General features: G+C 45.6%; 1 protein-coding gene across 9 annotated transcripts in view; it reads left to right on the forward strand.

Annotated features, from left to right (window-relative positions):
• Nucleotides 1–27,291, forward strand: part of Rgs6 (regulator of G protein signaling 6) — a 482,896-nt gene that overhangs the window by 419,185 nt on the left and 36,420 nt on the right. For all 9 annotated transcript variants that reach the window (XR_007835235.1, XM_051196274.1, XM_051196277.1 and 6 more), the window contains exons 13-15: nt 4,931–5,041; nt 15,826–15,951; nt 24,530–24,716. Coding sequence is in view for 8 of the 9 variants with exons in the window: in XM_051196274.1 (XP_051052231.1) it covers nt 4,931–5,041; nt 15,826–15,951; nt 24,530–24,716 (424 nt within the window). In the remaining variant the exon portion in view is untranslated. The remainder of the gene's footprint in view (nt 1–4,930; nt 5,042–15,825; nt 15,952–24,529; nt 24,717–27,291) is intronic.

Raw genomic sequence — 27,291 nt, forward strand, 5'->3', positions numbered from 1 at the left:
CTCATGGGGTGAAATGCACTGTAGTTCACTCACCTCCCAGGGCCCTGCATCTGAATGTAGGGAAGCAGGCCTTCAACACATCAATTTTTAGGAGACACTGAAGATTCACACCACAGCAAGACTTAAAAAAAAAAAAAGGAAAAAAATCCTATGAGAACAATGAACTATACCATACTAAAAATATATTAAAATAAAGGAGATAGTTAAATAAATTATAACTTTAAGTACATTATATATAATATATTACACATATTTTATATATAATATATAAATATATATATATATATATATATATTAAACTACTCTTCGCTTCCCCTCAAAACATGTCACTAAATGAATGAAAATAGGAACTTTTCACTAATGAGATAGCAGAAGGTTTTCTTGCTGTACTTGGATAGTAATCACATGTAGTCAAGGAGAAGATTATCAGTTACTTTCCTAAGCAACCAAAGGAAGGAAAGGCTTACCTTGCCTCATAGTTTGAGTACAGCCCATCATGGCAGGAGCTTGAGGCAGCAGCTCACATTGCTTCCGCAGTCAAGGAGCACAGGGTGATTGCTGGTACTCAGCTCACTTCCTCCTTTTTATGAGTTCAGGACCCCAGCCTAGGGGATGGTGCTGCCCACTTCAATTAATCCAATCAAGACCCCTAGCAGACATGCTTAGAGGCTAAATGTACTCTAAATAACACCTAGAGGCTGTCTCCTACATCATTCTGTATCCTTTCAAGTTGATGATACTTTCACAGACAACCCTCAAATCCCGGTCTTTGGCAACTTTTGTTTCCCTTGGTGCTTGGCAGCAGGAAGCAGTGGCAAGTGGCATACTCCAGTGTCAGGGTCTTTGTTCAGCTCTTAGGTGTGGAGCCTTAGCCCTGTGAGTGTTCTAACTCCTACACAAATCAGGCATTGGGACCCTTGAATCTTGCTTGGTAGTGTCGTAGCATTCAGCTTGGGACTGAGACTATGATCTTGAAGATTGGACAGTTCTCTCGAACTCTTAGGGCCTTTTACCCTTTAGGTACCTCTCTGCTATCTTTCATCTTCCCGCTTCCCCTCTTCTTCCTGACTGCTCTCAGAGTCTCAGATCTCAGCTGCCAGCATGCTGATGAGATGACTCAGGACATCTGCCTCTTCTGGGAGCCAGGGTAGGATCGCCACTCAAGAAGCCAATGTCAGGCACTGTTGAGATCATTCAGACAAGGACATTCAGCAGGGCAGGACTGCTAGGCCATGTCTGGCCCTGTGGCCACTTCTTTCTCATCCATAGAGCAATCATGCCAAGGCCACTATCCCTGTTTTCAGCTAGGTAGCAGCTACTGCCATCACCAGCACTCTCCACTGTCTCTTTCTTGGTGCTACGAGCTCAGTCTGCACTAGAGAAAGCACGGAATTATCACTGTGGGGAATCCTTTTCATCAGGTCAAACACTACAGCATCAGAGGAGGCAGTACAAAAGAGCATCTCCCTGCCCACTCACTGAGTGAGCCTGAGCAGACTGTTGACATAGCCCTGGGTTTGGAACAATCACAGCCATTTGTTTGAGCCAATCAGAATCTTGCATCCTAACACTATTCATAACCGTTGAGGCTTGTTGTGTTTTGGACCAACGGACTCTACCTCTTAGCAGTAATTACTCCTTCCGCCAGAGGAAATGCTTCCAGAAATGCTCTTCCTCTTCCTCTTCCTCCTGCCAAAGTGGAAATGGTTGCAGGGTCACCTAGAGTTCATGAAAGTTTCTGATAACAAAAAGTCTGGCACAAACGGTTTCACGCAGTCCTGGCTTGAAAGATCCAGAGCAGTCAGCTGTGATCTTCTCGTAATTATCCTAAACCATCCCTAGAGTGTTTAAATGAAGGACGATGTGTGAAAGAGTAGTCCAGCAGGTTGTTAGGCTCAGTCCTTTCACTCAGGGTAGCAAGGGGAGTCCACAGCTGCTAATTAGGAAATCAGGTTGTCCCAGCCTCAGTGTATGCCTACAATATCAACTTAAAGAGTGTCTGATTAACACTGACCATGACTTAACACTGCCCTAACCTCTGCCTAGTGACCAGGAAGGAGTGGACCCTTCATCTGTCTTAAACTCACGATTAACAAATTGACAGATTAATGGGGTCAATGCATTTTCCCAAGAAGGAAAATCTATGAAACTGAGAAACATAATCCACAGGCCTTCATTTCTCTATTTGTAAATATTTAAAATTTTCAACAGGGCAGTGAGTATAGATGTCATTCCTTATACTTTTTGTTTGTATGGTCTTGAGATAGGGTCTCTCTAAACAGACCAGGCTAGCTCCCAATTCACAGTCTCCTGCCTCATTCTCCCAAGGGCTGGGATTGCACACAAATAGTTCCTAGCCTTTTGTAACTTTGCTAGCGTATAGTATTTCAGAATTTGATCAAAAACAATGTGGGTAAGGACAGAATGAAGAACACTGTTATCCACATGCTGGAGCAGAAGTGGGGTCAAAAATGAGCTGGGTGACCTAACAGATCTCATACATGAGGACCATGGGAGGCAAAAATGAGACATGAGCTGACAGCATCCAAACAAGTTCAGTCTGCCTCTGGAGACATCTGTCCTTAGATCACCTGCCCCCGATGGAAACTGCTCTCCCTGCTCTCTGGAGAAACTGAGCCACAGAACCTCAGAACTCAGGTACATTCAACATCACTGAGGCCAATTGAAGAGGAGAGGCAGTAGGTATTCAATTTACTGAACAATCGGGCTTCTGGGCTGGGGAGGGGTAATGTTCCCCCACCCCCTCATTGTAACAGTGGAAGAGGTGAGATAAATAGTATCTGACCCACAAAGCCTCAAACATTTGCAGTACAGACCCTGCAGGAATGGCTGGCTAATATGTGCTTAGGGAAAAGTAAATGTCCTCGGGGGAAAGACTCGCTCTCCATTTCAGAGCTCTATCTCCATTTTAGGCAAGCAGGCTGGTTGCCCATGCACACACCCAACCTCCAAGAGTGCACTTGACTCTTCAGTACAAATAGATGTCCAAAGATGTCTTTTCCAGCTCTTCAAGGAAAGCCCTGGACTTAAGGGACACCACTGACATATGCAGACAGAGGGAGGGAACCAAAAACAACCCATCCCGCCTGTGGAGGGTTGGGGGCCTTGGATTACGAGAGGACACTTCTTTGCTGAACCAAGAAACTTGGTGCTATGATAATAGTCAAGTCTTGAGAGTGTGTCCACCTACGTTTTAAATATATAACTAAATAGGTCAAAAGACAGTCAAACAAGGAGATGAAATACTGAAGGAAAAATTGAAATCATAATCCTGGCTATTCATGTGTTAATAAAAATTGTCGGGCTGAACAAGAAAACTGGGAGATTAAGAGTATTAAAATAGCAAAGATATAAATTTTATGGGAGTATTTCACATTGTGCCCAGTACAATGAATTAAAAGAACAGGCCGTCATGAAATTGCAGAGCACTTTAGCAATAAAATAGAAAGCCTAAATCCACATAGAGAGAAACTGACAAAATAACAACAGACCAACTGGACCAAAAATATAGAATAATACCTTCAGAATTCTGAAGGAGGGTGACTTTTAACATAGTGACCTATGCCCACCACTGTCAGTCAAATGCTGAGATGAGCATTTATTTTTAGGCCTCCAGTACGCAAACATTTAACTCTTAGGAACCTTTATTAGAAAGCTACTAAAGGATGTGTTTCATCATAGCTAAAGAGGAAAACCAAGAGCCAGAAATGGGATTGATGGACCGAGGACTCAATATATAAGTGGAGAGAGCCCCAAGATGATGGTTTCCTGTCAGGTCCCAGGGGCGGGGCAGCGGTCCAGACAGAAGCATGGGTACTAAGAGCTGCAGAGGAGGACACCTTCTGGAGGCAGGGAAATCCTGATGAGTATCTGACACAAGATGTGGAAAAATCTATTTCTAGATGTGCTACAGATTTGTTTAATAAAAAGGGGGGAGCCAATTTTATCCAGTTAAATAATATGGGCACTGATTTAACAACAAAGGTTGGATGAGTTCATCAGGAGGCAGGGAGGGATGGGCGTGCTAGAGGACCAATGGGTAGAAGGTAAATCCTCATCTAAAATTAATAAATCAAGAACAACTATAAAGCATATGCTTTCAGTCAAATGCTAGAAGCAAAAGAGCGAGGGCAGATGCTTTGAGAAAAAATGGGGGACCAGCCAGTGCCATTGTTCCTCCATGCTCCCCAACATATGATAATTTAGTATTTCGTGATACAAAGTTAGGTTCCCTGGGCTTATCACATGTGTGTGTGTGTGTGTGTGTGTGTGTGTGTATACATGTGTATGTGCGCGCACACACACGCGCGTGCACACACGTGCACACACACGCACACACGTACCCTACCCTTTGAATGTCAAGATAGAGAGCATTGCCCCTAGGCATTTTCTGTTTTCTATATACATGTTAGCTAGTCATACCTATTAGGTTGTAATTATAACTAGAAAAACTAAGTTGCTTCTGAGACTAATCCTATGTGAAGTTGTGGTCAGGTGGAACTTAAAAGTCTACCCAGCAAGTGAATCATTTGTTTGGGAATTCTGGTAGAACTGTGGAATTCCTATGGACTCTACTTTCTTTTGAAATCCAAAATCTCTGGAGGTTGGGTATCACACCAATGAGCTGGGACCTCTGTATCAGTAAGCCTGGCATAAGAAGGGAGAGAAGCAGCAAGGTTCCAGGAAAAAGGTAAGTATTGGGAAAGGACATCGGTGTGTGTATAGTAAAACCTACGGCAACAACAGGGCAAAACTGGCATTTGTAGCAGGAAGGGAAAGGACAATGGAGAGTGGCTTGGCCAGTCAGAAACAGGAATGGATTTTTCTGGAACCCTCTACTGCTGGTGTGGGACAGAACTGAGTGCTTCCCTAGGAAATCAGTTCTTGTTTGCCTTGCTTCCTCCCACAGCTTAATTGCGTACACAGAGCAGTATGTGGAGTACGACCCTTTCATAACGCCAGCAGAGCCATCTAATCCTTGGATCAGCGATGACATCACTTTATGGGACATAGAGATGAGGTAAAATAACGAGAATAAAGGTTTGGGAGTGGGAGGGATGTTGAGAAAATACCCATAATCTCATGCAGTCACCCTGCTTTAATTTGAATAAGACCAGAAGAGAAAAGGCCCAAGTACACTCCATGCTGACATCTGCTCAAGGTCCCTTCCTCCTTACAGCTTTGGTTTGTACATGGCTTCTTTGTGGCTTCTCTTTGGCTTACTGTAAAGAGCTTGATCTCTCCTGGTGTGCATACAGAAGAAAACTCCTCCCTTCCTCCAACCTGCCTCTGCCCATCATCTGACACCCTGTTTCCCACACTGCACCAGGCACCCAGGGCACTGAGAGGCCTTCCACATTGTGTGCACCACTGATGGAAATTCCAAGACATCACGTACACTACTGGCTTAGATGGATTCAGTGTGAGAATCAGATCACATCCCATCCTTTTTAATGTTGAATTTTTGCAAATCGAGGTTTTCAGAAAAATTTCGTGATTAAAAAGCTATGCTGCACAAAAAAAAAAAAAAAAAAAAAAAAAAAAAACGAATGATGTAGACTAGGAAATGAAGGTGGCCACAGTCCTGCCAGATCCAGTTTAAGAAAATGTACAGTGTGTAACATATACACATAGGGGTTGTCATGGTCAGGATTAATATTGATGTGATGAAACGTCATGACCAGAAGTCACTCTGGGAGGAGTCTGTCATGCTTACACTTCAGGAACAGTCCATCACTGAGGGGAGTCGGGGCAGGAATTCAAACAGGGTAGGAACCCAGAGACAGGAGCTGAGGCAGAGGCCATGGAGGGGTGCTCTTACTGGCTTACTCCCCATGGCTTGCTCAGCCTGCTTTCTTATAGATCCCAGAACCACCAGCCCAGGGATGGCACCACCCACAATGGACCAGGTCCTTCTTGGTCAACCACTGGTTAAGAAAATGCCCTATAGGCTTACGTACAGCCCAATCTTTAGTGACAATTTCTTGGTTGAGATTCCCTCTTACCAGATGATTCTTGCTGTATCAAGTTAACATAAAAACTAGCCAGGGGAGGAGTTGAGAATGAAATTGAGATATTTTTTCCTTCAATGCATGTACATTTCACATAGTTTCTAGGAAAAAAAAAGCACACATTAAGTTGACTGGTCCCAACCTTAGATAAACAAAAAGATTAGGTGTTTCCTTGAGCTCAGGGAGACTGTAAAACTTCCTAAGACCTTAAGTTGTCATGAACTCAGAACATTAGAGGGGCTCTGAATTAGTGACTATCTCTTTAAATTTTTTATACATAGAAAATATTCTCTATTGTAATTATGTTCTCTCTACATATATATAAACACACACATATATGCTATTTTAATTGGCAATATATATATATATATACATATGTATGCATTTACAGATCTACCTTATCCATTTAAATATCTGTGTAATATTCCATGGCGAGAATGAAGTAAAATTTCTTTAACCAATCCCTGGGCCATAACTGTTTAACTCTCGTCTGTTTCTGTAATATAAACAACAAATCAAGCAACATACCTACACCCCAATCTAATTAATTTTTTATTATTAATTTTCCAGAAGTAGAGTTACTTGGAATGGAATGCATATTTTAACTTTAGTCCACGTTTCAGATTTTCCTAATTAAAACTGAACACCCTCCCCCCCTTTTCCTATGACTTCAGTTTAAAGGAACCCCTCTCCAGCTTCGTTGTTAACCCCAATGTTAACAGTCTATCTTTGTAAAGCCAATAGGTTGAATCAAATCTCATTTTGCTTTCTATTTCTTCACTGGTGTAGAAATATGTTAATGGAGCATTTTCATGTGGTTATTAGATATTCATTCTTCTGTGACTTTCAGTCCCCTGTCCTCTCCATATTTTCCCTCCAGTGGTGGCTTTGCTTTGCATATTGGGACATAAAAGTCCCATTTTCTCTGGCTTGTCTCTTATTTCTTTTCCTCTCCCCCAAACTTTTAATTTTCTGATCAACTTTTGCATCGCCTCTTCAAAATCCAGCTTCTGTTCTAGCCATAGTTAAATTCTACTTTTATTTTGAAGTTCAAAATATCAGTAATTGGTAACAGGGCATGTGTGTAATTGAAAGCACAAGTTTCCCCGTGTCTTCCCATATTGCACTAGTCACCAGATGTAAATTAACATGATGTATTTTAAATCAATATTCTGTATTTGTGTTTCTATCAATATTATGAGAACCAATAGTGTGCAAATGGACACCTACTTTTAAAATTCTGTTTCTGGCATGACCATTATTAGTTACTTTTATGTTGATATGATAAAACACCATGACAAGGAACTTTTAAGGGAGGGTTGATTTGGGCTATTGTTCCACAGGGACAATCCATCACCATCCTGGGAAAGAGGCAGGCATGGGCGGCAGGCATGGTGGCTGCAGGCAGCTGCAAGCTGTGAGTTCACATCTTAAACTCCAAGCAGGAAGTAGAGAGTAAAAACTGGGAGTAGGCAAAGCCTTATGCTCTCAAGGCCTGCCTCCAGTGGCATACTTCCTCCAGCAAGGCCTCAGGGGACCCTAAGACTCCCGTGAGAACAACAATGAGACCAATGGGACCAAGGGTACAAATGCCTGAGACTATGGGAAACAGTTTTTATTCAAACCACTACACAGGGATAGAATTTAAAACTTTCATTATCTCAGGGTGTCTTTTTCCTTCCTCGTCCTCCCGTTTCTAATTAACTGTATAGGTACATTTTAGTTCTTTAAATTTATTTTTTAAGAATTCTCTCTCTCTCTCTCTCTCTCTCTCTCTCTCTCTCTCTCTCTCTCTCTCCTCTCTCCTCTCTCTCCTCTCTCTCTCTCTCTGGTAGGAACTCTTTGGTAGGAACTCTAGGCCTCTATCTAGGTAGAGATCAGAGGTCTCCCTACATTGCTCAAATGGTTTTTGAGTATTTTTGGTTTTATTTTGTTGTTGTTATTTTCTTCTTTATGTTCTTGCTAGTCTGTCATCCGTGGTGGCACTGTGCTGTGGTCTCATTGCTTTTTGTTTTGTTAACAGAATCTGGTCATCACACACACACACACACACACACACACACACACACACACACACACACACACATGCACGCTCGCACGTACGCTTCCTCAGCAACAGGCTTCCATTATGTAGAACCTGTTGTGTCTTTCAGAGCTCCTTCCCTGTGCCCCTGTCTTGGGCCTACCCTACTGTTCTGTTGAAGTCTCATTTCTCAGAGCTTCAAGGCTCTCCAGCTGTCCACTTCCACAGCTCTGCTGCAGCCATGGACTGTCCTCTACCAGCTTTGTTACAAATCTCATTCGTTTCAAACCTCCCTGAGATGCCTGGACCTTACCACTGGCCCAAAGAATGTGTCTCTGTCTCTACATATTATGATTCGGGGGTAAAACATAAACGACGAACAAAGTCCTTTTACTGAGCCTCAGGGCCTTGGCTGTTCAGTCTCTCTGAGCCATTTGTCCCTCCTAGCTAGCTTTCCTTCTCATTCATGTCTTCCCAAGCATGCTGACCCCTAACATAATGGCATGGCTGTCCCTCTACATCACACCCCCCTCTAGTTCACTTCTAAAGAGGACCCATGATCGGCTTTAGCATCTAGTCTTCTAACTGGCACATAGAAGGCACTCAAACATGCAGCCTGGGTGGATGGTAGGAGATAAGTTATTTCTTCTTTGGTCACTGCATAAATAGTTGGGAAAAGAAAGGTAAGTGCCCAAAGCTTATTCACCATGATAAAATGAAATTTCCTACTTGTCCCTAACTAGATAAAGAAGCACATAGTTATTTGGGGGAAACAGGAACCACCTTGCCACTTGATTTATCTCAAACCATTCGGCATTCTATCCCACACAGGGCTACTTCCCCTATAATAGGTGATCCAGTTCGGTTGTTATTGTTAATGCTTCTACCCTAAGCTAATGCCTAACCTAAGAAAAGATACAGCCACAGAGTTGTATCTACCCAAACAAACAGAGCTCTATAGACACAGATAAAAACAAAGCCCTAATTCTTCTCCTGGCAGAATATCTGTGCCCACTCAGAGGCTTACAGAGCTGTCAGAAGAAACACAGAACATAAGATCAGTGCCGATGTCACACCTCAGCCTAATGACAGTCCCTGTCTATATAGTAAAGTCTCGAGACAACCAAGAAAACAACCAAAAGTTAGTTTTTTTCTGTTTCACCTTAATTCAGCCTATACGGATTGAGACCTACTTCACACTGTGTTCTGAGTAAGAAATCCTCTGGATAAAAATTGAACAAGGTCAATAAAACCTGCTGCCTTTACCACCTGGCACCAGAATTCCTCCTTGCTTGGCAAAGGGCACTCAGCCACTTGGGGCGTAAATCAAGTCCTGTGGGCAAAACTTTGGCAGACGCAAGCAACAAAGGAGAGGGTTAGGCTGTGCCCAGGGAGAAAGTGAGAGGGGTCTGTTTTCTGTCCCTGAGAGAGAAAAGCAGAGGGTAGGGGTGGGGGAAGTGAGGGGAAGGAGAAGAGGCAGGGCAAGATTAGAAACCAGGGACATTTTAGTAGCCAGTGACAAAGGTCTTTTCAAAGGCAGGAATACTAACTGAGTATGTTGCCTGCCAGGAGAGGCCATAGGTGCCATCTTCTCGAGGCCTTGAATATCATCCATGTCTCCTGTCTCCCCAGACATCACGTGAGCATGGCTTGGTATATGGCAGAGGAGAGCCGAAGTGAGCAAATAGGATTCTCTGGAGACGTCCTTCTGCTCACTGGTCCCTGAGCTTCTGGGCTCAGAGAACTCTAGGCTGGCTTATTTTGAGCTCCAGATGTGAGGGCATGAGAGGAAATGCTTGGACTCTACAAAAAAAAAGATATTGTGTCTGCCACAGGGTAGATGCAGACAGCAGACAGTGAGGGGCAACAACCAAATAATAGTCAAAACAATGTAAGGTGTAATATAAAATAACAGGGAACTGTTCTTGGATCTCTTCTCGGTCTCAAGTAAGATATTAGATCCAAAAGTCTAAGAGTAAGACAGGCTATAATCAGGGAGGGGGTGATAGTAAGTTACTAAGCATGGTAAGCTCCATCTAACAGAGATTCTGAGAAGTGAACTGTCATTAAAGAAAGCAACAGTAGCCAAGGCTAGCACTGAGGAACAGTCAGCCAAAAGTCACTAGACCACAGCTGAGGAGAACTCAGTAATCCTAACATTGTCTGAAAACTGTCCTTGTGAGGGCGAAAGGGGTAGTTCTGGTGGTAACGTTAATCTGAGGGTGGGATCTCATGAAACTGGTGTGGCCTGCAGAATCATGGTAAGCCATTTCTTCCATCCCTCCCTCTCTACTGAGTATCAGGCACATGAGCAACGGTCGCATAGAGCCTGGTTCATTCTGCTTGGGGAAGGAGTACACTCCCAGGCATACTGAGTTGCCAGTATATAGCTATTGGGGAAGAACTGTGAAGATGCTTTAAAAAATTAGATTTACTTATTTTATGCATAAGAATGTGTAAATATGTATGCCATGTGCCTGCCTGGTGCCTGTGGAGACCACAAGAGGGCATTGGATACCCCAGGACTGGAGTTACAGATGTTTGTAAACCACCAAATTGGTGCTGGGAACTAAACCCCGGGCCCCTCCAAGAGCAACCAGCACTGTTAAGCGCTGAGCCACTCCCCAGCCCCCTCAAGCTCCTTTCTTAAAGAAGTCAGTTCCCAAGCGTGGCCCCATTGCTGGCCTCCCTCCTTGTGTGCATATATCAAAAGAAGGCATGTGTTTTCATTTGCACAGCCCTCGACGCCACCAGGCTGGGGCAAAGTGGCACTGTGAGAGGCAGCCGTACAGAGTCCCAGCAGTTTCTAAACACTTGCTCTTAAGTCTTTGAAATCGTCCGCCATGCTGGGAGAGGTTCAAGCCATTGAGGGAGCCGTGTAAGGTCACTCTAGTCAACTCTCAGATGAGCTATTGACTAACAGCCAGTGTCACCTGCCACAGGCACCACTGGGACACCCAGCCCTTGCCAGCCCTCAGATGACTCTTTGAGTTACCTGAGTGACCACAAGTGAGAGGGCACAGTCAAGTCCAGACAAACTGAGAATACTGAAAGTGAGTAATGAATGGGTACGGGCTGGGCCACAATCCATTGAAGTAGCTAAGACCTGTCAATCATTCTTGGGGCAGTAAATAAATCAATCAAGATTTTTTTCTTCACAGTATGGCCCTAAGATGGGGTGATTAGGTGTACTTTATTTGGAGGACAGGCCCTTGTTTCACAATTTTTCTGATTACTTATCTTAATCTATCCAGGCTGACAAACGAAAGTGCAATAGATGTGTGTGACTTACACATGAGAGAAGTCTGGTTCTCTTTGTCCTGAGAACTGAGAGCAGTAAGGTCAAGGCAGCGGTGTGGTGGTGTCTGAGGAGGGCCTGGATCACGGTTCGGTCAAAGTGTGGCATGGTTTGAAAGAAAACGGCCCCCAAAGGGAATGGTACTATTAGGAGGTGTGGCCTTGTTGGAGGAAGTGTGTCACTGTGAAGGCAGGCTTTGAGGTCTCACAGATGCTCAAACCACGTCCAGTGAGACAGACCACTTCATGTTTCCTACAAGATGTAGGACTCTTAGCTTCTTCTCCAAGACCATGTCTGCCTGCATGCCGCCATGTCCCATCATGCCGATAATGGACTAACCCTCTGAAACTGTAGTCAAGGCACCCCAATTAAATGTTTTTCTTAATAAGCATTGCCATGGTCATAGTGTCTCTTCAAAGCAATAGGAACCCTAACTGAGATAAGGTTGCATGTCAACTATTATCTCATTGCTTAGGAGACTGAGGCAGAATGATCACAAGTTTGACTTGGCTACAGAGTGAATGTCTTATCTCCTCTCTGTGTTCTCTTATGGCAGCAAGGTAAAAGCTCTGGGGTTTATTAATGAGGACACTAATCTCAGTCCTCACAGCTCTATGACCTTCAAAGGACCCTCCAGCCCTTAATACCATCATGTTGAGGATCAAAATATCAACAGATGAATTTTGAAGGAACAAAAATTTTAATCCATACCATTTTACACCTGCCCCCACCCTCAGTTTATAAACTCTAGTATGGAAAGTGCATCTAACCTACCCCAGTATCACTAGCAGCCTCGCTCTAACATTAGCTTTAAAGCAACATCTAAATGCCATGAGGGCCAGTCGAGATACATGTCACCTCCAGCTGGAGTCCTTTCCAGCTGTGAAGCCACCAAGGTACATTATCTCCAAACTACAAGGATGGGAAAAATGAGATAGAGTTTTCCACATTCCAATAAGAGAAGAAATGGGAACAAGTCTAAGTACAATAGGGCAAAGTTCAAGCTTTGATTAGAATAATTTTCTTTGTCTTGATGCTGTGCCCATTAGACCCAGATGGAGGCAATAGACCGACTCACTGGGGCAGTGAACCTACCTCCTCAGCTCCTCAGCTTCTCTGGGTTGTTGTTTTCCATGCCCACTTGGGTGGCAGCATCAAACCCACAGCTCAGTGAATGCCCTCGCTCTCCCATGTGTTTGCAGCTTTCTCAGGCTGGACCACTACCCAGGGACTCTGCCATGAAGGCTTGTCCCAATAGCTCTACTGGTTATAGTTCTCCTTGCTGCTCTCCGCAGGGACTCCATCCTGGAGGTACCATGCATGGGCATCCTGAACTGCTTGACGTGGAAAGATGGCCACACCTACTGAAACTCTCCTGTCCCCAGCTCCCCATGGTTGTGGCAATCTGAGGCATAATGCAAGTCACAGGCCTAGTCCCCTCTGAATCATTTTCCTACTGCCCCCCCAAAATAGCTCCCAGCTTTTATCTGGATGGCTGAGCCCTTCTATTATGTCCTTGTAACAGTCATTTGGTCACACCACTCATAGACTCTCTTTTGTTGTTTTGTGGGCTTGTTTGTTAAAACACAAATAAGCTAGGGGGTTTTCTCAATCCTTATTTAGATTCTGGTTCTATCTTTAGTTCATTCCTCTCTCTTTATGTACTACTAAAAGTAGTTAGGAAGAGTCAAACTACTCCTTTAACAAATGACTTAGAAAATTCCTTGGCTAAATATGTAGACTCATCGCTTACAAGTTCTACCTCCCACAAAACACTAGTACACAAACAGAGTTCAGCCAGTCTGCCACTTTATAACGAGAATCACCCTTCCTCTAATGTGCTCATGTTCATCTGAGACTTGTCAGCATGGCCTTTACCCTTCATTAATACTCTATTCAGAACCATCAACCCATTATCTAATAAGAATGTGGGCTTCTCTTCAGCTTTTCTGTGTTTCCTGATCGTGCATGTGTGCACGCGTGCGCGCGCGCGCGCGCGCACACACACACACACACACACACACACACAGGATCATCTTTATGGGTCTACTCTCAACAGTTTAAACTTCTGGCCTATCTTTGCGCCCTTTCCCATTTTTAAGAATGTGTTACAGCAGCATCCCACTCTCTGCTCTAATTTTTGTGTCAGCCCATTAGGATGGCTGGGGAAGAAAAAACCACCATAAATGGTGTGACTTATGAATACCATGTATTTCCTTCCCGAGGTTCGGGAGATTGGGAGGTATGACAGGAAAGCTCCCATGGATTCACTGTATGATTGAGAGTTCTCTTAATGGTTCATTGGTAGCCATCTTCTTGCTACATCCTTACATGGGGGAAGGGTGAGGAGGCTCTCTGCGTCTTTTCTAAGACCACTAATTCCATTTATGAACCAATCACCTCCAAGGGCCTCACAGGCAGACACATCACAACTGGCAGTGAGAATTTCAACATGTGGATCTAAGGAAGGAGGCAAACCATCACTGATAACCCTGCTCAAGTCTTTTGAATGGCTTACAGCTTTTCTCAAGCCTTAGTTTAGACACCAAATGAGGGACATAGAGTAGAAGGCATTCCAAGATTTCTGTCATACCCCCAGACTGCCCTTTCCCAATCCTGCCACCACCAAGGAATCTGGCAGTGTCGATAAGTATGCATCCATGAGACAATTGCTAAAAAAATGTTGAGTCACTCCGCACGCCAAGTCTCTGGGCATAGCCTTTGCTGAGAACACAGCTACCACCAGCTGTCTGCAGATCCTTGAATCGTTGCCCGCTAATGACACTGGGGGAGGAGTATTCCTACAGCTCTCGGGGACTTAAATTTGCTGATAGTCTCAACTCCAGGTGACTGTCTCTACAAACAGTACTTTGATTAACTGTGTGGTTCGTTTCCAGGAGAACCCAGGATCCGTTGTCTTGTCTTATTGTAAAAAGCCCAGCCTGATACTTTGCAAGAGGTCATTTATGGAGGACTTTGCCATTGCCTAACCTAATAGATTTAGCCTTCTGCCATGACCCTACTGAGCTATGCCTAGAAATGCAAACTCATACTGGGAGAGCCTTCCAGATCCCCACATATAGTCTATTGGTCACTGCCCTAGAAATAGAAGAACCTGGTTTGGATGGCTTATACCTAGACCATACATCCAGTACCATAGCCACTAGCTACAGGCGACTATTAAGTTTAAACTTTAATCTGCCATACTGGTGCTTTGCTAGCCCTTAGAGCATGCGCAGATGGTGGCTCCAAGCTTGCAAAACATGAATATGAAACGGCTCTTCCTGCTCAAGCTGTGAATTATTGCTCTGTGGACGCAGCAGTTCTCTACTAAGAGAATATGGAGACTGTGTCAACTCTATACTAAGAAAACTCCCATGATCTTATATACTGACTGTTAAGGATTATCAAGAGCCTCTCTGTCTCTAAAACGAAAAACCTCTGTCCACGCCAGTGGTTCCCAGGTGTTGCTGTGATTGAGTCTCTGGGGACCCTTGTGAAACTGGAGCTTCTGGTTCAGCAGCTGGGAATGTGGCCTGTGACTCTGCTTGGTCTGCAGACCACACCCTGAGCCCAGGTGGGAAGAGAGAGGAGGTTTCGGTGTGTGACTTGTGCAGTAGGAGCTATGGTCTCATGAAGGGCCAGCCAGTGGACTTCGTGTGGGACGAGAGAATCTGAGGGGGCTAGTGTACAGGTTGGGCTCCAGAGGAATATGACCGACCCCACATCCTCCACATGGATGTGAGACTGCAGAGTGCTCCAGAGCCACACAACTAGATTGAATTCTTGACTCTATCATTTCCCAGCTGTGAGGCCTGAGACAACCGATAGCCAGACCTTGGTCCCCCTATCTGGGAAAAGGAAACAGTCCTAGCATACTTCACAGAGCAGCTAGAAGGACTCAGTCCATTGGCAGGTAGATGTAAGGTCTTAGAACCATGTCTAGTACAGGACAAACACTATGCGATGACCAAAGCATTGAGTGGAGGCAGTATGCTGTTTCTGAGCAAATGAGTAGGCTTAACTATCGCCCTTGTATATTGAAGAAGAAACAGAAGATGGGGAGCCAGCTTCTTGGGCAAAGGGGTGGATTCGTGAGGAATCCTGGGTAAAATACAAAAAGGATACATTTGAAGGTTGGATCTGTGACTTATGAGACTGGTCCAAGAGAGGCCCCATCAGTGATGGGGATAGGCTTCCTATAGACAGCACTCACTTGCTGGGCACTTTGGTGACCCTCACAAAACATGACCTCCTCACCTGACCCTTTTCAGAAACTGTTCACCACCTGTTACCATTCACGTGTAAAAGTGTACACACAGAATCGGTGTAGGGTTTGTAGTATCTGTCACCTTACACCTGAAATGGTTCTCTTTGATGTGTGGTGGCAAAACAGATTTATCAGGGAGAATGTGATGGCAGCTTTTCTTTGATACTAATCGTTTTTCTAACCTTCTCTTCTAACCACAAAGCAAAGAGCCCAGCCAGCAGCGAGTAAAACGGTGGGGATTCTCTTTTGATGAAATACTGAAGGACCAGGTGGGACGGGACCAGTTCCTTCGATTCCTGGAGTCGGAATTCAGTTCAGAAAATCTCAGGTAACTCAAACGTTTAAGTTGTATCCTCGTGCGTGTGCATGTGTGTGTGCACGTGCGTGTGTGCGTGTGCGTGTGTGTGTGTGTGTGTGTGTGTGAACTTGCATCATTAGTCTCTCCACCTCTCTTTCTCAATAAAAACATCACTTGGGGTCCAAACCCAAATACCAGCTCATCTAGCTAAGTTTAGGATGGAGGCTTTTAATGGGGTTAAATAAATGACTTTGATAACACCATCATCAAGTAAAACTATGGAAGTTTCAGAGTGAGGGAAATACTCAGAGTACCTGTCCTCAAAAATGTGTTTGCCCTAGAGATTCTTGACCCCTGCAAGGTCAAACAGAAGTGGGGAGGACAACTATGGGCTCCAATCAGAATTTTAGCAAGCCAAGTCCGTGTTGTATAGACACGCGACTATACAAGCTAATAAGAGCAAATGTTTCCTCTTGAGAAGAATTCTGCCACTTCCATGGGGTGCCTCCCTGGGTCCACTGACGCCACTGAGAACACCTGGTTGTTTAGGAGGGTAATGGACAAACAATTACTACGTAGCAGGAGAAAAAAAAAAAAAAAAAAAAAACATCCAAGAAATGAGATCCGAAAGAGAAGGATGAGTGAAAAGCAAAGAAGTTCTTGGTCACAGAAAATGAGAAGCCGGGGGTTCTTCAGCCTTCTGTTGTGTCAGATAAGGAGCCAGGTGACTCACCGGAATGCGATCAGGAATGTCACTAGGTGAGATCCCTCAGTGATTGTCTTAGTCAGGGTCCTTACAAGACCAGAACTGACAGGATGGATGTGTGCACTAAAGGAGACTGTGGCCAGGGTGATCTAACACTGGAGAGGCTGAGAATCCAGTAGTTACTCAGTCCCAGTTTGGTGCTGAAGGCCTGGAGGGTTCCTGAACAGCTGATGGTCTTCTGTATACATTAGAACCCTAAAGAAATGAATTTTAATATGGATGAAGGAATGCTACATCAACAGAATGGATGAGCTTGTCAACAGGAGTGAGGGCAAGCATGCAAGGATCAAAGTTTCTCTTCATCATCACTTTATCTGGGCTGCCACTAGAAGGCGCCACCCACCTTTAAGGTGGGTCTTCCCCCCCACTTCAAATATTTTGCACAAGAAAATCCCTCACAGGAGTGCCTAGTGGCCTTTCTTTTGATTCTGTATGCAATCAGGTTGACAACCAAGATTAGCCATCACAGTGGTCTTAGCCAACTGGTGACTTCTCCGGAGCTGAGATCCACCGCCACCACAACCTCCTGTCCCCTATTTATACCAGGGTCCCTTTTTTACATACTAAGCTAGTTTCTGTGTTCAAATGCTACTCTCTGAAATAGGCTTTTATTACTTTTTGAATTTTTAAGATTAAAAACTCAGAGTACATAATGTTGGAAAAGGACTGCATTCCCTTATGTTAATGAAGGAATGTAAAGCTCATGTCATCAATCAGGTGATATCTATGGCAAATCTGTACTACAGCAAGCCTTGCCAGGGTCTACTAAGGGATGCAAGACAGTCGAGATATGCAATTTCTCCCTAGAAACAACCTTGTAGGTCCTTGAAGAAAATGAGTAAGAAACAGTTAAACTATTAATTAGCTACAAGTAAGTGGTGTAGCCTGTAAAGACATTTTGGAAGTTTTTAAAGGGGGGGGTGGAGAGAATGGATTTCAGAGAAAGTAGGCAAATCACAAACTTGTCTCTGAAGAATTTACAAGACATCACTGGACCAAGTAAAAGGGATTATATTCTAAGCTGGGACACTGAATCAGCCATGGGGTGGGTGCTAGGCGGAATTTTTTTCATGTTGGTGATTTATGGCCCCTGATTACAGAGATTTCAGTGGGCAGTGACGGAGAGTATGAGACCAAGCAGACACACGGGTGGCCAGAGAGAAGAGAGAGAACCTGCACTGTGGACATTCCCTCTGCACATTTTTGTTACAGCCATGCCCCAAGCCTATTGGGGGGCGGGGGGCGTGTGCTGCCCACATCCAGGCTGTAGCTTCCTGGAGTTAACCCTCTCTGGAAATGCATTTGACAGACACCCCCCAGGTCTTTATCTATATCCTAGACTCTTCTCAAGCCAACCAGATAGAAAACTCATAAATCAAGATGAGCTCTCACCAAGTGATGTTATGTCTGTCCCAGGCCGTACAGTCCTGGGATGATGTAGGTACCAATGGTGTGTCCTTTCTGATCAGACCTGTGCCTACCAGACAAGGTGACCTCACTTTCAGATTATGGTCCAATAGTTCTTCCATTTTTTTTTTAAGAGTAGTCTAACCACAGCTCAGGGATTTGCTTTGATTCTTGACCAGGCATTTGTAACAGAAGCCATAACTTCTAGTCCTCTTCATTAGGCTAACACAGAAGCCAGCCTTCCCAGGCTATGTAAGAAGAAAGCTATACATTCCCAGAAGACAGAAGCAGAGCAGTGCTTTGTTATAAAGCCAGTCTTTCCTTCTGTGTCATCATCCCAGACTCCATCTCCAGCTGGGTCCCTGTAGGTCTTTCTTACCTCTCCAGTCCCTGTCGAGTTTGGACACCAAGATGAAAATGATACAGACTATTTCCTTTGCTGGTTCCTCGGCCCACAAGTAGACTTGAAGTATTAAAGACAGTAAGAAGAATGACCATAGGCCTGTTCACTGTGAAGGTCCCATGGGGGGGGGGTCTACCTGCTTAGCTCCTCCTTGCCCAGTCTGTAGGCTTTACTGTCAAAAACAGCAGTGTAGCCAAGAGCCGCTTTTGCATCAAACTGGTTTCAGGAAATATGCATGGAGTCCCAAGTGCACCGAGAAGTATGTACGTCCCTGGCAGGTGTTCCCTCCCTTCTGCTATTTCCATTTGTGCCTCTGCCAGCAGCTTGCCTGGTGCCAGGAGGGCTACATTTAATCTTGGGTGAAAGAATGTGCATGCCCATGTATGAATGCGCCAGCCCCCAGCATGCATGCATAAATCCAGACTTGAAGAAGGTCCCCTCTGATCCGTGACAGGAAGGAGGATAAAGCAAATAGAACAGCGGAGGGAAAATGTACAGCCCAGGAGCTTCCGAAACCCTCTCCGGAGGCTCCAGTTTTGTGTTGATGAGACTGAGCATAATAGGATACAGGGAGGAACGTTCAGTTTTAAGTCACACCACTGGAAGACCCTCATCGCAAAATAGCTGCTTTCCTTCCCTCTGCTCATCCCTTCAGCCACAGACCGTGGCTAAGCCCTCCCAGGACCCAAGTCCCTAGGGCTCAGGGTTAATCTGACTCCGCCCTTTGTCCACAGTAGTCATGCATGGCTGGCCAGGTTCTCCCCTGCCATGGTCCCCGTGGCTCCTGGGAGCTGGGGAGAAGGCACAGCATGAAGCTCCTAGTCATCTGTTGCACTGGTCCTTGCTGGCTCCTCCCTTCTCCCCAGCACTGGTCACAAGTCCAGGCTACTGGGATGCAAGCAGAAGATGAGAAGGGAAAGACTGGCTTTATTACAAAGCACTGCTCTGCTTCTGTCTTCTGGGACCTCACGAGTCTTTCTCTAGCAGAGGGAAAGCGCCATTATCAGGCATAGCACTTGCCAGCAAAGTAGCCAATTGGTAGAATTTATACCAGAGCTTCAAAACCAGGAAGGGAAGGTCCCAAAGTGCTGCCTAGCCCTTTTAAGGAAAGTGTCCTATAATGACTTAGTATCATGGTGAGGCCTCTCTGATCAACATGTGGGGGGGTGGGGGCGGGGAGTTTACATGTTCACACAGATGTGTGTATGCACATGAGTGTGCAGAAACCAGAGGTAGACATCAAATGTCTTTCTTGACCACTCTACACCTTTCTGTTTTGTGTTTTGAGACAGGGTTTTTCTTTGTAGCTTTGGAGCCTGCCTTGGAACTCACTCCGTAGACCAGGCTGGCCTTGAACCCACAGAGATCTGCCTGCCTCTGCCTCCTCGGTGCTGGGATTAAAAATGTGTGCTTGATTTTTTTTTTTTAAACATGTAGCTCATTGATTTGGTAGACTGGCTGCCAGAAAATTCTTGGATCCTCCCGTCTTTGTGACCCCAGCATTTGGATTACATGTGTAAATAACACCGTCATACCTGGCCTTTCACAGGTGCCGGGGATCTGAACTCAGGTCCCCACACTTACACAGCAAGCACTTTACTCAGCCCCACTTCTAATCATTTTACCGTGGGTGAGTCTGTGAAATGACTGAGGGTTGTCATCTCTGGGGGCAGAAGAGGGGACAGGTGCAACAAGACATGCTTTGTGTCACTGTCTACATCAGAGCCGCTCACCCCTTGTCCTCAGTGCCCAAACCAAGCCCAACACTGAGCTGCCTAAGGAGTATGTGGTACTGGGTCAGCAGGCCAGGAGCTTCACCATCCCAAAACAAGCACTGCAGAGCTGCCTTTATCCTTTCTCCTATTTGGGGAATTTTCCCCAAACGGTAACAGTGCCATTTGCCTCTGTTCCCGCTCCATCTTCCTGTATAAATCTTTGTCCTCTCTGGCTCGACACCCTCTGCCATACAGCAGGGCATGAGTTAAAAATCAAAACCTGCAACAAAGCGCGTCCCCCCTACATTTTTTATGAGCTGTAACATCTCCAGAGAGAGCAGAGTTCTTCTAACCTGCAGATTGATGACCCTACTTGCGCACAGTGTCAGCTGAAGGGAGAAGCAATTAAAAGCGAGTGCAGGGGGCTGCCAGGGTTTGCCTCAAGACTTCTAGCTCTGCCTTTAGCTTCAGTAGTTGCCCTAAGCCCCGGGGAACACCCCAGAAGTTCCCTTAGGCCCAGTGGAGTCCCACAGTAACTAAACACATGCCAAATCAGAACCCAGTGATTCCACAAGGCTGTGGCCATCTGCAGCGGTTTGGCTCCTGTGCAGTGCAGAGCTTAGCTTGGGTGGTGCTGATGCCAGCTGCTCATGTGGGTACCTGAGCATCGCAGTCTGTCCAGACAGAGACAAAAGTCTAGTTCTGCCCATTGTTCTGAGTCACCCCATGACCAGCAGAGGGCACAGCAATACTTCCTTCTGCCAAGGAGTTCCCTTTTCTCTGGGAACCAGGGCTGTTTTATAGCCTCTAACCTCCTGCTATGTGAAAAGATAGGTAAGCCCATGAGTGCAGAGCTGTGGGGACCTCCTGATGGGGTGGAAAATGATCGGTGGCTCACAGCTTCCCCTGCTCTGACCAGTCTGGAGGAGAAAATCCCACTGCTTGTCAGCATCCAGGGGAAAAGGAGACAAGTTAAGTCATCCCTGGACCACCCTCCAGTCCTATAGGCTAGCTGCCTCCTCTGCATTCATTTCTAAGCCATTAGCGCAGACCAAATGCCAGCACACAGCTGCCTCTCACTGCTCTGACAATTGGCAACGACTAGGGGAGAGGCAGGCCAGGTGGTCTCTGCACACCCTGAAGCCCCTGTGCCCTGCCAGTTCCTGAGGCTCCCTGCCTCCAGCTGAGGGCTTAGTGCAGGATGGTTGCATTTGATGCAGCAGCCGGCATTTGATGCCTAACCGCTTCCCCGAAGGAACGGTACCTGCAGGCTTTTGATAAGAACAGCCATTTCTCTGTCTTCAGTGGGCCACCCATCCACAAGAGGATATGCAGAGAGCTTTTTGTGGATCTTTTGGTGACAGGGGGTGGCCTGAGCTCCTGGTTCAGCTCAGACCATTGGAGCAGGAAGACTGCACGCACAAACAGGCTATTCTGAATTTCAAATTGCCACAAAGGTTCCTCCAAGCCAAGATGGTAAATACACCTGAGATGTCAGGATGCTGTTGTGACAGGGGGGACAAGGTAGGTCATCTCCAAGGCAGACAGAAGGCCGGGCTGAGTCCTATGTACACAGGAAGTGAAAGCTGTCCAGGGAATGTCACTCTTGCACACTAGGTGCCCTCCCTCCCTCCCCATCCCCTTCTTCCCTCCCCACCCCCCTCCCCTTCTCCCTCTGCTGTGGCACGCCTGCTGTTTCCCCTTGTGCTTTTAAAACCATTCTCAGCTTCAATGGATGGAGGATATCTTTTGTTTTTGTTCCTTTGTTTTCAGTGTAAAAATGTATCCAGTTTGATTCTGAAATTTGTGCTGACACCCACTCTGCTCCTAGGGACTCAGGTGAGGGATGTACAGGACAGTGTCCCTTATGTCACTCTACAAAAGGGCTTCTGAAGCTCCCTGGTGTCCTGGGGCCTTCCGATGCCTTTCTCCATGGCTCCCCGTACAACAGACTAGTCTAGCAAGGGACAGAGGTGGCAGAAGGTGACTTCCAGGACATAATGATGAAGAGGCAGGAAAAAAAAATCACCCGGGGAGTATCATCTATGTGTGTGAGATGCAGAGAGGCCTCACAGGCGCAGGGTATTGCTGACCCAGAAGGCTGTCTAAAGAGCGAGCCTTGGCCCAAAGGTTCCCCACCCCCACCCCCACCCCCATCTCTGCATCGGCCCAGTAGGTACCATAGAGCTCTGTGGACTCCTCTCCCTGGAGGCCAGAAGGATGTGAAGAAGGAAATTATACTGACATCCGCACAAGGCCTGACAGCGTCTTCCACTGGAGAAAGAGCTCATGCTGGGAGATATTGACCGGCCTGCCACTTGGCTGTTCCTTGGCCCACACCCAGAAGCCTGGAAGCATTCTAGAGTTAACTCTGGCTGAGAAATCGTTCAGAAATTTGCTGCATCTCCCTTCACCCACTTTGTACCCATTTCCCAGATGATGAAAGACTTCCTGAGAAGGTACAATTCCAGACAGCAACATAGCCAGGCTGAGAACCTAATTCCCTGTTCTCCAGATGGAGGGATGCTCTCATCTTCCCTTCTGATTTAGGAAGAAGGGATTTCTTTAGTTCCAAGACAGCCAGGGATAGCTACACAGAGAAACACTGTCTCAAAGGAAAAAATGAGAGGGAGAAAGGGAGGAAGGAGGCGGGGGGGAGAACGAGAGAGGAGAAAGAGAGGGAGAGAGAGAGAGGGAGGGAGAGAGAGGGGGGGAGAGAGAGAGAGAGAGAGAGAGAGAGAGAGAGAGAGAGAGAGAGAGAGAGAGAGAGAGGAGAGAGAGAGAGAGAATTAGATTTTTAAAGGGCAAACCGGGAAAGTTGGAGCCTGCCTTTCTGAAAACAAGCACAAAATCCCAAATGGTACTTTTGGAAATGGGGGTGCAGTATTTCGGTCTGCCACTGGGTGGCACCTTTGAGCCACACATCTGACTTCAATAACATTTCTCAAAGCAGCAGAAAAAAGAAAAAAGAAAAAAAAAAAAAAAAAAAAAACTTGCTAACCCTTTAGAAATAACAACAACAACAAGTACATCTTACTCTGGGTGAAATCCGATGGCAGATTGAATGTACTTTCTACCTTGTGGTTCATCTGTGTGCATCCTCTTCATTCATTGACAAGACCTTGTGTTCTATTGCCTGTGGCTGTGCAACCCATACAGCACGGAGCCTGCTCTATCTTACTGAGGACATGAGTCTGTCCCCTTTGCAGGGAGAATGTACTAACTACCCAGCGCTGGGTCACTGTGGTAGGATGCCCGGGACCATCCTCGGGGCCTGGCAGCTGCTTTTGGCTCTGGTGACTGCAGCTCTCTGCAGAGCAGTGCTCATATGGGGCTCGTCAATGGCTGTTCCAGGCAGACACTAAGGGATGATGGGGAGGTGAGGTAATGGGAACTGAGGGAAGATGTTTTCCTCTTTGGTAGAGATGTCGCTTCAGCTGGGTTTCAGCCAAACCCTCTATAAACTTTATGGAATGCCTACTAAGTGCCCAGCACCACTCTGTGTTGAGTACTGGTGTGAATGGCCTGCTTGTTCCTCTCTGATATGAGAGGCTGATTCATTCCAGACCAAATACCTTTTATAGTTCTGATGTTCCACCTACTTTTGTGACAGGTCCTTTTTAAATTTTATTTTACTGGGTTCACTCATGTGCACATGCCTCCTTGTCTGTGTGTTCACCGCGAGTACCGTGGAGGCCAGAAGAGGGAATTGGATCCCTAGAACTAGAGTGACAAGCAGTTGTGAGCTGCCCCGTGTTGGTGCTGAGAACTGAACCCAGGTCCTCTGCAAGGGCAGCAATTGCTTCTCACTGTTTGAGCCATCTCTCTAAGTCCCTTTTTCTTATTTTCATGCCCCCAAATGAACCCAGCCCGATGTGACAAAGGAAATCACATTATGTAGAGGCCCGAATGAAAAGCAGTTGTTTTTTTCAACCAGGCAGAATTTATACTTTCCTCGAGCAGCTGGTAATGTCTGGAGATACTTGCTACTTGCTGTAGCTTAAGGGATGCTGATGGTGTCTGAGTGGCTGCTTAGCATCATTCTACAAGACAGCCCTTCCACACCAAGCAGGAACTCCCCAGCCCTAATGGCTATCATGCTGGGGTTGAGAAATCTCTATGCAGAGGGAAAAGAACTTCTTGTGGTCCCTGGAAGCTCATCTTCTCAAATGGGCTTTTTTTTTTTCTGTCCTCAACAATACACTCCCCATGGAACTCACATATGGCAACAAGGTAGGCGTGGGGATGCACATCCTCTCTAGGACCATCTCTAGCAGAGTCCAGCTAGAACCAACCGTGTTTCTGCCTTCACCCCAGGTTTTGGCTGGCTGTCCAAGACCTCAAGAAGCAGCCTCTGCAGGATGTGGCCAAGAGGGTGGAGGAAATCTGGCAAGAGTTTCTAGCTCCCGGAGCCCCGAGTGCAATCAACCTGGATTCGCACAGTTATGAGATAACCAGCCAGAACGTCAAGGATGGAGGGAGATACACATTTGAAGACGCCCAGGTTTGCTCAATGACCCAAATCATCGTGTCAGAAGGTGGTCCCTAACCACTTCACAACTGACCCTTTGATAACAAATCAGAGGTTTTATGAACAGTTAGAATATCAGCTTTTACTATTTGCCAGTCAGTCCATCAAGGCTATTCCAGATAAGTGGAATTCCGAGATCTTTCTCTTAGGTTGTGTTACTACACAGAAAGTTGTCATTCTTCAACTCAGAATGCTAGTTGGGCCTGCACCCTGGTAAACCCATCATAAGTTGAAACAGCCTGTTTAAATGCACTCAATACACATCACAATTTAGCACTTGCACAATGCTGTGAGCTTCAGCTCACTCAACTTCCCAGCATCTAGAAAGAGGATCACACCAAACAACACCAGTCTGACTGAGAAAGACCCAGATCTGAAACAGAGCTTCTAGTGAGTGCCTGTTGCTTACATGCCATTGTAAAGTCAGGATATTGTAAGTCAAACTGCCTTGTGTTGTGAAGCCATTTTTATTTGCATTATCTTTTCCAGGAAAAAAAAATATTGTTCAAAATCTGAACTCTTATACAAGGTCAAGAGTAGATTCAGAACAACAATGCAGCATCACTACAGTGGGAATTGTGGGCTGGTTGGGTTAAGAGTCAAGCCCACACTAATCCAAATGTGGTGTCCACACGACACACTGCTTCCATGGTGACCACTCCCATGCACTTAGTGTTTTCTGAGCAGCTCCATATTCTGGGCCCTGGATAATGGTGAGAGACACCACAAAGAACAAATGAAAGCCCCTTGTCCTCAGCAAGGCCCAGGGCCAGGCGAGAGACAGACAAATACATAAGCCATTTTATCAGTGTGAGAAGACCCCAAAGGACTAGGCTCTGGAGTTAAATGAAGACCACAGGAAGGGCTCAACCCTGTAGAGCACAGTTAGGATGCTCACCCATGCTGTAGGCAGAGGGTGCAAGAGACTTGCCCGCCATGGACATCCTAATTCATTTAGGATAGTCTGTGCAGTTGCATCAATGCCAACAATGACATGAGGCTATTACCCAGTGTCCCTTGTTTGTTCAAGTTTCAGGCTGAAAATGGCTGTCTGGTACCCCTTCTGTCCTCCACCATAAACTCCACTGAATGAGTGCCTCCTGTGCTGGGCAGATTTGGTCCTAAAGCACTCAGTCCCCTCCCTGGGACATCATGAGGCCCTTGTACTCTTTGTAGCTTTAGAGGAAAACCCCTAAATCAAGAGTACTCTCTTTCCCCCGGCATAGTTTTATATATAGATCCCCTCAAGGACGATATTGATGTGACTCAGTAAGGGGGGGTGGAGATGTTCTTTGGGGACCCCCTGCACAGATGGCCTGAAACACAGAAGCCATCGTGAGACACTGATGTCAAGCCATGATGCTCCAAGTCAGTCTATGTGTCACTCCAAGCACAGCACAGAGAGGGTTCGCCTTAGCATTTCACATGGGAACTATTGAAAATAAACCAGGGAAAGAGCCAAAACACAAACCTTTATGAGCCTTCATCCAAGCTCACTGGTCATCGGTACATGACCCATCTCTTCTGAGCTGTGTAGGAAGAGTACCCTTTTCCACATTGCCACAAGACCATTAGCACAATTTAATAAGATGTCAATAGCTCCTTAATGCCACCAGGCAAGCGTATGTACCTTCAATAGTCCCCTAAATGATTTTTAAAACACCATTTTAAATCAGATTCCAAATAAGGGCTGCACAATACTGAAGATCAACATGGGTGTTCTTTAATTATACTTTATCTTTCTCCCCTCCCGCACCCCTGTGCACATTGATCGAAGTTAGATGTTTCATCCTATGAAAGTTCTCTCTTTGGAACATTCTGGTGACAGCCCTGTGGTGCTTCAACATGTTCTTCTGTCACCCATATTTCCTACCAGTCGGGTGTTTGACTTTGATATTTAAGCAGATTTAGCTTTGACTTTTGTGGACTGCATTGTGATTTCTTGTCAGCCACATGGGTGTGGAATGGTGATGTTCTCATTTTCTCTCTCTCTCTCTCTACTTGTTGATGAGCTGCAAGGCTTCCAAAAAGAGGGACTCCTCTCAACTCCTAGCTAATTAACTAGTTAGTATCACTGTTCATGTAAGAAGAGTGGAAGATTATTTGATTCTTTCTCTTTGTTGCTAGTTTCCAGCACAGTGAGCGGCTTGGCTTTCATTTGGTGGCTGACTGGAGTTTTTGTTTTGTCTTCAATGTATTACATTTGATTTATTTTATGATTTATCTTTACTAATGCATGGGTTTTGCCATCTCTAGCCAGTTGATTCCTTCTGATGTGACCCCATTGATCTTTAAGGTCATCCAAATAGCATGTGTGCTACCTAGAAAAAGCCTGGTCTCTAAGGACCCTCAATTCTTCTTGGTGGCAAATGGTTCCTAGGGGCCACATTGTGGGTACTTAGTACTCATGGTTGCTAAGTTGTTCTTTTCTCAATACTTTTAATGGACAGAGCTAGGAAATGTATTGTAATTTGTAATAAGGATACATTTTGCTGGGCACACCTGTATTTACAAAGATTGGGAGTCTGAAACAGGGAGATAGCTAATA

This window comes from Phodopus roborovskii, unplaced genomic scaffold, assembly GCF_943737965.1.
Source record: "Phodopus roborovskii unplaced genomic scaffold, PHOROB, whole genome shotgun sequence".
NCBI classification, from domain to species: Eukaryota; Metazoa; Chordata; class Mammalia; order Rodentia; family Cricetidae; genus Phodopus; species Phodopus roborovskii.